The 12,347-nt window shown below is 44.9% G+C and overlaps 1 protein-coding gene across 3 annotated transcripts in view; it reads right to left on the reverse strand.

Moving 5' to 3' along the window:
* LOC110504385 (glutamate receptor 1-like) overlaps window positions 1-12,347 on the reverse strand; it is a 180,806-nt gene that overhangs the window by 122,302 nt on the left and 46,157 nt on the right. For all 3 annotated transcript variants that reach the window (XM_090220231.1, XM_090220233.1, XM_090220232.1), the window contains exon 3: window positions 4,026-4,265. In XM_090220231.1, the coding sequence (XP_090076357.1) occupies window positions 4,026-4,265 (240 nt within the window). The remainder of the gene's footprint in view (window positions 1-4,025; window positions 4,266-12,347) is intronic.

A 12,347-nucleotide genomic window follows, 5' to 3' on the forward strand; every position in this document is an offset into this window, starting at 1 on the left:
GTTGCTTAATAGCACATCTACACAGGTGTCATCCTGGGTGAAAATGGTATTAAAATCCCTGCGACTGCAAGAAAATGGCAAAACTCAGAGAGATGTATCCCTGCTTTCACTCGTGCTGCGTCCCCATTCCCTTTATTGTGCACTACTTTAGGAAATAGGGTGCCATTTGGGACGCAGACCATCTCTCCAGCACTTAAAAAGTAATATTTGTAAAGAGAAGTTGTAAATGTATTAGACCATAAAGCTATTTGGGCTGTGTAGACAGATGGTAATATGAAATAAACAAAGAGTCTTTTTGAATGCCAAGGTGCTGAAATGTGAGCAACAGGAAAACCTTCATGAACACACAGAATGTACAGGTATACATAAATGTATGGCTACGTAAGTCTCTCCCCCAGGCATTCAACTTGAATCCACATCCAGCCCTACATACCAATGGATGGAGAATCTCCCAATCAGCATACCAAGGAGGCAGAGCCCTCCCGGGGACTAAACACAGACTGCTTTCATCTACACTGACAAAGATGCCTGTCTGCATATCTCTATTTAGCCCTGTGATAAGGAACAAAGTGCCATCTACAATGACCTGAAGACCTGCAGGCACACAGACACATACACACACACCCTACCAGAAGAAACACACACACTATAATCGCACAAACACATGTTTTTCTTACAGGCTTAAAATAACCCTTTGGACACACAGCTGGAGAATAGTATCCAGGCAACAGGAGGCAATATGGATGATGATATGGATTCCAGAACCCTCAATTCCATCACTCAATTACTACGGGGGTTTATTGACCTTACACACACATACATACACGCCACACATGCACACACACAACAACATACAAACAGCAGGGTTAATCACACATACACACACAGAAACCCACACAACAACATACAAACAGCAGGGTTAATCACACATACACACACACAAACCCACACAACAACATACAAACAGCAGGGTTAGTCACACATACACACACACAAACCCACACAACAACATACAAACAGCAGGGTTAGTCACACATACACACACACAAACCCACACAACAACATACAAACAGCAGGGTTAGTCACACATACACACACACAAACCCACACAACAACATACAAACAGCAGGGTTAATCACACATACACACACACAAACCCACACAACAACATACAAACAGCAGGGTTAGTCACACATACACACACACAAACCCACACAACAACATACAAACAGCAGGGTTAGTCACACATACAAACAGCAGGGTTTATCACACATACACACACACATCCCCACACAACAACATACAAACAGCAGGGTTAATGGCCCTGCAGTCCCTCACTGGCCGATGAAGGGATCATTGGACATGAGTAGTTGCACTAACTATCATGGCTACTATGCATCACAAGGACCAATCACCTCTGTCACAGTCCTGTTATGTGTCCAGCCAGACTGACAGAGTGACAGTTTACCAAGGTCTCACAGTTGGCATTTATCTGGCTTTATTTCAAAGAGTGTTACATCACTCAGCAGTCACAACACACACACACACACACACACACACACACACACACACACACACACACACACACACACACACACACACACACACACACACACACACACACACACACACACACACACACACAGCCAGCTTACGCAGATAGTTTTGTGTAGCTTGACAGTTATGCTCTGAAACACTAAACACCTTGGACAGATGGCACAGCATTATGGGTAGGCTAGAGGGGAGAGGAGGCGCGAGAGGGGGAGGGACGGAGGTAAAACACACCTGGTGTGAACAGGTGCATCATTTTTTTCTCTGGGTGTGTTTGCACTGAAAAGCAAACCACTAAAACATGTGCTTTTCAAATACCCGGACACGGGCTGTGTGTACCGAAATTAGAGACGGTAGACACGTTCAACTCTCTCCTCCGGGTGATATATCATTATGTCTGTGTTTGTGTTGTCTGTCCCTGTGTGACTCTCTTCTTCCTGTGTCTGGTCGATATGTCTGTGTGAGTGTTGTCTGTCCCTGTGTGACTCTCTTCTTCCTGTGTCTGGTCGATATGTCTGTGTTTGTGTTGTCTGTCCCTGTGTGACTCTCTTCTTCCTGTGTCTGGTCGATATGTCTGTGTTTGTGTTGTCTGTCCCTGTGTGACTCTCTTCTTCCTGTGTCTGGTCGATATGTCTGTGTGAGTGTTGACTGTCCCTGTGTGACTCTCTTCTTCCTGTGTCTGGTCGATATGTCTGTGTGAGTGTTGACTGTCCCTGTGTGACTCTCTTCTGCCTCTCTCAGTCTGTGTCTGGTCGATATGTCTGTGTGAGTGTTGACTGTCCCTGTGTGACTCTCTTCTGCCTCTCTCAGTCTGTGTCTGGTCGATATGTCTGTGTGAGTGTTGACTGTCCCTGTGTGACTCTCTTCTGCCTCTCTCAGTCTGTGTCTGGTCGATATGTCTGTGTGAGTGTTGACTGTCCCTGTGTGACTCTCTTCTGCCTCTCTCAGTCTGTGTCTGGTCGATATGTCTGTGTGAGTGTTGACTGTCCCTGTGTGACTCTCTTCTGCCTCTCTCAGTCTGTGTCTGGTCGATATGTCTGTGTGAGTGTTGACTGTCCCTGTGTGACTCTCTTCTTCCTCTCTCAGTCTGTGTCTGGTCGATATGTCTGTGTGAGTGTTGACTGTCCCTGTGTGACTCTCTTCTGCCTCTCTCAGTCTGTGTCTGGTCGATATGTCTGTGTGAGTGTTGACTGTCCCTGTGTGACTCTCTTCTGCCTCTCTCAGTCTGTGTCTGGTCGATATGTCTGTGTGAGTGTTGACTGTCCCTGTGTGACTCTCTTCTTCCTCTCTCAGTCTGTGTCTGGTCGATATGTCTGTGTGAGTGTTGATTGTCCCTGTGTGACTCTCTTCTTCCTCTCTCAGTCTGTGTCTGTTCGATATGTCTGTGTGAGTGTTGACTGTCCCTGTGTGACTCTCTTCTTCCTCTCTCAGTCTGTGTCTGGTCGATATGTCTGTGTGAGTGTTGATTGTCCCTGTGTGACTCTCTTCTTCCTCTCTCAGTCTGTGTCTGGTCGATATGTCTGTGTGAGTTTTGACTTTCCATATGCAGGTGCTTCCTAGAGTCGTGGCTGAAAAGGCTTTTCATTGTGAAAGGACACAATGGCAACTCCTTACCCCTCCGCTGTCACCATGGCAATCAGTGAATGACTAACTGTGGTTGGTATGACGACTGATGTCTTGCACAAGACAGGACCTTTGAGTTGTGTTGTGTGCAGGAGGTGTGTATTGTGTGTGTGTGAGTGTGTGTGTCCAACGTTCTCTAGCGAGCAGCTTTTACAGATTCATGTTCCATTTCTAAAGCTATTCCTGCAACTCACCTGGAACGTCATACCCTGTGACCCAGCGATCCTACCAAACCTCCAGTAACTCCCCCGTCTATTAGCCTGGATAGTCAGCTGAAAATCACTCTGTTTCACTACCGTGTCACTGGGTCTCCTTGACAAGCTTGACAAACCAGCCAGTGGTAGTGCTTTATGGTAATGTTGTGGTCCTCTGTAGCTCAGCTGGTACAGCTTGCAGTGCCAGGATAATCGTATGCCTGTATGTTTCTGCTAAATGGCATATGTAGGGGCGGCAGTGGTTAGAGTGTTGGACTAGTAACCGGAAGGTTGCAAGTTCAAATCCCCGAGCTGACTAGGTACAAATCTGTTGTTCTGCCCCTGAATAGGCTGTCATTGAAAATAAGAATTTGTTCTTAACTGACTTGCCTAGTTAAATAAAGTTAACAAAAAAAAAATAATGTTCCGTTATGTCTTATATTTGTGCACCATTGTGATGTTGATATGCCCTTTTTACACTATAGGGCCAACCAGAACTCTACTGAGCTGGCACTGATATTTCCCTTTACATTGTCCTCTTCAGAATGGTCCCAGAAACTATGTTGACAGAAGAACCAGGCCAACTGTACAGCTATTCATTCACATGCAGACACTATTCAGTGAATACATCATTTGACCTTTGACCCCTCTACTCACCGGAGTCAGAACTGTACATGTAGACGAACTTGGTCCATCCGTAGTGGTCTATGACCCCCACCAGAGTGTCCTGTAGCTCGGGTCTCAGCTGGATCACAAACTGGTTGGCCGTCTCGATGGGGAAGGAAGGCGTGACAAAACACACGTGCAGCGCCCCGCAGAACGACATCAGCATGTTGACCGTCTTCCTGTCGTAGAGGCCAATGATAGCATAGACACCTTTAGAGAACTGGGAACAGACTGGGGGGAAGGAGAGTAGGAAGACGGAGAGAGAGAGAGGAAGGTGGAGAGGGGGTGGTGAGAGAAAAGGAGAGACGGAGAGGAGGGGGGCGGGAGGGTGGAGGGAGAGGGAGGGCGAGGAGGAGGGAGAGAGTGGGAGAGGAGGGGGAGAGAGGGAGGGGGAGGGGAGAGATGACATTGTTAGACTTTCTCGTATTTAGATTCACATTTTCAAAACCTGTTGATTGAAAACATAATGTTACATTGCAAGATACATTCTGCAGATTAGGGTAACTGTAGGTACCATGGTAGCATGATGGGCATTCTGTCTACTGTGAGAGGTGGAACATGGTGAAGAATGGACATGAGGAAAGGAGAGATGAATCAATGCATCCTCTGGGTTCCACTGACATGTCAGCAGTGTTCATGATTCCCTGAGTCAATTATTCCACTGGGCTCTCTCAATTCAATTCAAGGGGCTATATTGGCATGGAAAACAAATCTTTACTACATCACATCTCTATCTCTGCTCTCTCTGCTATCTCTGCTCTCTTTCTACTCCACTACATCACATCTCTATCTCTGCTATCTCTGCTCTCTTTCTACTCCACTACATCACATCTCTATCTCTGCTCTCTTTCCACTACAGTACAACACATCTCTATCTCTGCTATCTTTCTACTCCACTACATCACATCTCTATCTCTGCTATCTCTGCTCTCTTTCTACTCCACTACATCACATCTCTATCTCTGCTATCTCTGCTATTTTTCTACTCCACTACATCACATCTCTATCTCTGCTCTCTTTCTACTCCACTACATCACATCTCTATCTCTGCTATCTCTGCTCTCTTTCCACTACAGTACATCACATCTCTATCTCTGCTATCTCTGCTCTCTTTCCACTACAGTACATCACATCTCTATCTCTGCTATCTCTGCTCTCTTTACACTACAGTACAACACATCTCTATCTCTGCTATCTCTGCTCTCTTTCTACTCCACTACATCACATCTATATCTCTGCTATCTTTCTACTCCACTACATCACATCTCTATCTCTGCTATCTCTGCTCTCTTTACACTACAGTACAACACATCTCTATCTCTACTCTCTCTGATCTGGCAGTGTGCTGCTCTCTTTGCCCTCTCAGGTCTGGCCTGCTCTGGTCTGGTCTGGGACTGGGTGATTTTCTGCTATGCCTTGTCTGTGGGTAGGCCAGGACTCATGTGCCTCTGTATTCATCCAACAGATTGAGTCTCCAGCCTGTTCAACCTGTTCAAAGCCTAGGGCCAGATTATAGAGAGGAGAGGGAGCGAGGGGAGGGGCCAAGGGGAGGGGCCGAGAGAGGGAGTGGAGGGAACAGACATAGATGGCCGCTACCCAGTAGGCCTGCCCATCTGTAGAAAGAACAGCATTCTCCAGGCCACGTGTGTGTGTGTGTGTGTGTGTGTGTGTGTGTGTGTGTGTGTGTGTGTGTGTGTGTGTGTGTGTGTGTGTGTGTGTGTGTGTGTGTGTGTGTGTGTTCCAAATGCATGGTGACTCACCCTACGTGGAGCGCTCCCTGAAATAGACTAGCCTGCTTGCACCTGGAAACAGTAACAGACGACTCCCATGGTCACACTGAAAAAGTACACTAGTACACATGATGCTGTGCTATTAATTCCCTCTCTCTTGTAAATGTCATGTTTCTACTGCCATTTTGTAAGGCAAGATAACTGCACCACCACCTCAATAGAAAGCCAATGGAAGACTTGGTTTCACCATTCAACCATTCACACTCTTCATCTCTTCTGGTATGATGACCTGATAAGCCAGCTATTATAAATCATCCATATTGATATGATCAGTGACCATTAGTCTGCTGCTCCAGTTATTTGCTTAGAGACAGCAGGACCAATACAAACCCTTACAGACAGCAGGACCAATACAAACCCTTAGAGACAGCAGGACCAATACAAACCCTTAGAGACAGCAGGACCAATACAAAACCTTAGAGAAAGCAGGACCAGTACAAACCCTTAGAGACAGCAGGACCAATACAAACCTTTAGAGACAGCAGGACTAATACAAACCCTTAGAGACAGCAGGACCAGTACAAACCCTTAGAGACAGCAGGACCAATACAAACCCTTACAGACAGCAGGACCAATACAAACCCTTAGAGACAGCAGGACCAATACAAACCCTTAGAGACAGCAGGACCAGTACAGTACCAAACCCTTAGAGACAGCAGGACCAATACAAACCCTTAGAGACAGCAGGACCAATACAAACCCTTACAGACAGCAGGACCAATACAAACCCTTAGAGACAGCAGGACCAGTACAAACCCTTAGAGACAGCAGGACCAGTACAAACCCTTAGAGACAGCAGGACTAATACAAACCCTTACAGACAGTAGGACCAATACAAACCCTTAGAGACAGCAGGACCAATACAAACCCTTACAGACAGCAGGACCAATACAAACCCTTAGAGACAGCAGGACCAATACAAACCCTTAAGAGACAGCAGGACCAATACAAACCCTTAGAGACAGCAGGACCAATACAAACCCTTAGAGACAGCAGGACCAGTACAGTACCAAACCCTTAGAGACAGAAGGACCAATACAAACCCTTAGAGACAGCAGGACCAATACAAACCCTTAGAGACAGCAGGACCAATACAAACCCTTAGAGACAGCAGGACCAGTACAAACCCTTAGAGACAGCAGGACCAGTACAGTACCAAACCCTTAGAGACAGCAGGACCAATACAAACCCTTAGAGACAGCAGGACCAATACAAACCCTTAGAGACAGCAGGACCAATACAAACCCTTACAGACAGCAGGACAAATACAAACCCTTAGAGACAGCAGGACCAGTACAAACCCTTAGAGACAGCAGGACCAGTACAGTACGAAACCCTTACAGACAGCAGGACCAATACAAACCCTTAGAGACAGCAGGACCAATACAAACCCTTAGAAACAGCAGGACCAATACAAACCCTTAGAGACAGCAGGACCAATACAAACCCTTAGAGACAGCAGGACCAATACAAACCCTTAGAGACAGCAGGACCAATACAAACCCTTAGAGACAGCAGGACCAGTACCAAACCCTTAGAGACAGCAGGACCAGTACAGTACCAAACCCTTAGAGACAGCAGGACCAATACAAACCCTTACAGACAGCAGGACCAATACAAACCCTTAGAGACAGCAGGACCAATACAAACCCTTAGATACAGCAGGACCAATACAAACCCTTAGATACAGCAGGACCAATACAAACCCTTAGAGACAGCAGGACCAATACAAACCCTTAGCGACAGCAGGACCAATACAAACCCTTAGAGACAGCAGGACCAATACAAACCCTTAGAGACAGCAGGACCAATACAAACCCTTAGAGACAGCAGGACCAGTACAAACCCTTAGAGACAGCAGGACCAGTACAGTACCAAACCCTTAGAGACAGCAGGACCAGTACAGTACCAAACCCTTAGAGACAGCAGGACCAATACAAACCCTTGGATACATCAGGACCAATACAAACCCTTAGAGACAGCAGGACCAGTACAGTACCAAACCCTTAGAGACAGCAGGACCAGTACAGTACCAAACCCTTAGAGACAGCAGGACCAGTACAGTACCAAACCCTTAGAGACAGCAGGACCAGTACAGTACCAAACCCTTAGAGACAGCAGGACCAGTACAGTACCAAACCCTTAGAGACAGCAGGACCAATACAAACCCTTAGAGACAGCAGGGCCAGTACAAACCCTTAGAGACAGCAGGACCAGTACAAAGCCTTAGAGACAGCAGGACCAGGATAAACCCTTAGAGACAGCAGGGCCAGTATAAACCCTTAGAAACAGCAGGACCAGTACAAACCCTTAGAGACAGCAGGACCAGTACAAACCCTTAGAGACAGCAGGACCAATACAACGCCTTAGAGACAGCAGGACCAGTACGGTACCAAACCCTTAGAGACAGCAGGACCAGTACAGACTCTTAGAGACAGCAGGGCCAGTACAAACCCTTAGAGACAGCAGGGAGCAGTGGAGTACTGGACTATAGAGTAAAGAGAACAGTGGAGTACTGGACTATAGAGTAAAGAGAACAGTGGAGTACTGGACTATAGAGTAAAGAGAACAGCAGACTACTGGAATATAGAGTAAAGAGAACAGTGGAGTACTGGACTATAGAGTAAAGAGAACAGTGGAGTACTGGACTATAGAGTAAAGCGAACAGCAGACTACTGGAATATAGAGTAAAGAGAACAGTGGAGTACTGGACTATAGAGTAAAGAGAACAGTGGAGTACTGGACTATAGAGTAAAGAGAAAAGCATAGTACTGGACTATAGAGTAAAGAGAACAGTGGAGTACTGGACTATATAGTAAAGAGAACAGAGTACTGGACTATAGAGTAAAGAGAACAGTGGAGTACTGGACTATAGAGTAAAGAGAACAGTGGAGTACTGGACTATAGAGTAACGAGAACAGTGGAGTACTGGAATATAGAGTAAAGAGAACAGTGGAGTACTGGACTATAGAGTAAAGAGAACAGTGGAGTACTGGACTATAGAGTAAAGAGGACAGCATAGTACTGGACTATAGAGTAAAGAGAACAGTGGAGTACTGGACTATAGAGTAAAGAGAACAGTGAAGTACTGGACTATAGAGTAAAGAGAACAGTGGAGTACTGGACTATAGAGTAAAGAGGACAGCATAGTACTGGACTATAGAGTAAAGAGAACAGTGGAGTACTGGACTATAGAGTAAAGAGAACAGTGAAGTACTGGACTATAGAGTAAAGAGAACAGTGGAGTACTGGAATATAGAGTAAAGAGAACAGTGGAGTACTGGACTATAGAGTAAAGAGGACAGCATAGTACTGGACTATAGAGTAAAGAGAACAGTGGAGTACTGGACTATAGAGTAAAGAGAACAGTGAAGTACTGGACTATAGAGTAAAGAGAACAGTGGAGTACTGGACTATAGAGTAAAGAGAACAGTGGAGTACTGGACTATAGAGTAAAGAGAACAGTGGAGTACTGGACTATAGAGTAAAGAGAACAGTGGAGTACTGGACTATAGAGTAAAGAGAACAGTGGAGTACTGGACTATAGAGTAAAGAGAACAGTGGAGTACTGGACTATAGAGTAAAGGGAACAGCATAGTACTGGACTATAGAGTAAAGAGAACAGTGGAGTACTGGACTATAGAGTAAAGAGAACAGTGAAGTACTGGACTATAGAGTAAAGAGAACAGTGGAGTACTGGAATATAGAGTAAAGAGAACAGTGGAGTACTGGACTATAGAGTAAAGAGAACAGTGGAGTACTGGACTATAGAGTAAAGAGAACAGTGGAGTACTGGAATATAGAGTAAAGAGGACAGTGGAGTACTGGACTATAGAGTAAAGAGAACAGTGGAGTACTGGAATATAGAGTAAAGAGAACAGTGGAGTACTGGACTATAGAGTAAAGAGAACAGTGGAGTACTGGACTATAGAGTAAAGAGAACAGTGAAGTACTGGACTATAGAGTAAAGAGAACAGTGGAGTACTGGACTATAGAGTAAAGAGAACAGTGGAGTACTGGACTATAGAGTAAAGAGAACAGTGGAGTACTGGACTATAGAGTAAAGAGAACAGTGGAGTACTGGACTATAGAGTAAAGAGAACAGTGGAGTACTGGACTATAGAGTAAAGAGAACAGTGGAGTACTGGACTATAGAGTAAAGGGAACAGCATAGTACTGGACTATAGAGTAAAGAGAACAGTGGAGTACTGGACTATAGAGTAAAGAGAACAGTGAAGTACTGGACTATAGAGTAAAGAGAACAGTGGAGTACTGGAATATAGAGTAAAGAGAACAGTGGAGTACTGGACTATAGAGTAAAGAGAACAGTGGAGTACTGGACTATAGAGTAAAGAGAACAGTGGAGTACTGGAATATAGAGTAAAGAGGACAGTGGAGTACTGGACTATAGAGTAAAGAGAACAGTGGAGTACTGGAATATAGAGTAAAGAGAACAGTGGAGTACTGGACTATAGAGTAAAGAGAACAGTGGAGTACTGGACTATAGAGTAAAGAGAACAGCAGAGTACTGGACTATAGAGTAAAGAGAACAGTGAAGTACTGGACTATAGAGTAAAGAGAACAGCATAGTACTGGACTATAGAGTAAAGAGAACAGCATAGTACTGGACTATAGAGTAAAGAGAACAGCATAGTACTGGACTATAGAGTAAAGAGAACAGCATAGTACTGGACTATAGAGTAAAGAGAACAGTGGAGTACTGGAATATAGAGTAAAGAGAACAGCAGAGTACTGGACTATAGAGTAAAGAGAACAGCAGAGTACTGGACTATAGAGTAAAGAGAACAGTGGAGTACTGGACTATAGAGTAAAGAGAACAGCGGAGTACTGGACTATAGAGTAAAGAGAACAGTGGAGTACTGGACTATAGAGTAAAGAGAACAGTGGAGTACTGGAATATAGAGTAAAGAGAACAGTGAAGTACTGGAATATAGCAGGCTCCAGAACAAAATGCCATTATAGATTATTACTATATTATGATCCTTATTATTATTCATATTCTAATGATTAAATGTGTCATAGCTATTATTCTTATAATAGAGTAATAATTTGGGACAGATGTTAACAGATAGAGAGCAGGATATGGATATGGGGACTAGAGAACAGGATATGGGCACTAGAGAACAGGATATGGGGACTAGAGAACAGGATTTGGGGACTAGAGAACAGGATATGGGAATAATGCTGTTCTCTATAGGTTACTTATGATCTGTATCCGTGCTCTCACACTCTCTCAATGCAGGCTGGATGCCGTGCTAGCTTTTAATGAACTACGTTAATGGTATATAACCAATATTGTGTCTCATCTGTCATCTGTCATATGGACTGTATGTGGGTGTGTGTGTGTGTGTGTGTGTGTGTGTGTGTGTGTGTGTGTGTGTGTGTGTGTGTGTGTGTGTGTGTGTGTGTGTGTTCATGAAAACATGTTTCTACACTGTTCCATGAGTATCCTTTTCAAAGCCCATGATCTGTATCTGTGTCCCTCTGTGTGTCCCTCTGTGTGTCCCTCTGTGTGTCCCTCTGTGTGTCTCTCTGTGTGTCCCTCTGTGTGTCTCTCTGTGTGTCTCTCTGTGTGTCTCTCTGTGTGTGCCTCTGTGTCCCTCTGTGTGTCTCTCTGTGTGTCTCTCTGTGTGTCTCTCTGGGTGTGCCTCTGTGTGTCTCTCTGGGTGTCCCTCTGTGTCTCTCTGTGTGTCCCTCATTGTTTCTCTCTGTGTGTCTCTGTGTGTGTCTCCCTGTGTGTCTGTGGCTGGTAGCAAACCAAACGCAGATCAATACAGTATAATTGTGAGGTGCAACATTGAACAGCAACATTGCAACATAAAACCCAGCAGCAAGTCTTTTCAGCCCGAGTCTATCCACACGGTTTACTCACGGCTCCTAACTCACACACACCATAGTACGACAAACAATCAACCTGGCTGGATGTGTGTAAAACAGCCAATGTCACCTCTGAACCACAGGACCAAAGCTATTTTACAGAGCCAAAGGCAAGCAATAGGGCTGTTTCTCCCTTGCATAATCCTTGGAAGAGGGAACACGCACACACACAAACAAAAGGCATAAAAGTATGTTCATCCTACCTGCATTAATGCATGAAGTACTATGTTAATTTATGTCTGATACATGAGTAGCCTCGATGAGCACTGACTTAAGTTGTGAAATGAGCATGTTCAAAGCAGTGTCACATAATGAGGCTAGATATTTTTTACATAATGATTCAGTATGGTAGTTGTGTAGTTGTGTTTCATCTCTAGACTCCATCCAGTTCCTCTGTGTGTAGGCTAGCTGCAGTGTGTATGTGCGTGTGTGTGTCTCAGCTAGGAGCAGTGATCCAATGACAACATCACCAGAGGGTTTTTACAGTCACATCTCAACACCAATAGGGTTAAAGGTCACGTCTCAACACCAGTAGGGTTAACTTCTTGGGACAGGGGGCAGTATTTTCACGTCCGGATGAAATGCATGCCCACATTCAACTGCCTGCTACTCATCCCCAGAAGAT

This window comes from Oncorhynchus mykiss, chromosome 25 (assembly GCF_057628025.1).
Source record: "Oncorhynchus mykiss isolate SJ-2025 chromosome 25, ASM5762802v1, whole genome shotgun sequence".
Classification (NCBI taxonomy): Eukaryota; Metazoa; Chordata; class Actinopteri; order Salmoniformes; family Salmonidae; genus Oncorhynchus; species Oncorhynchus mykiss.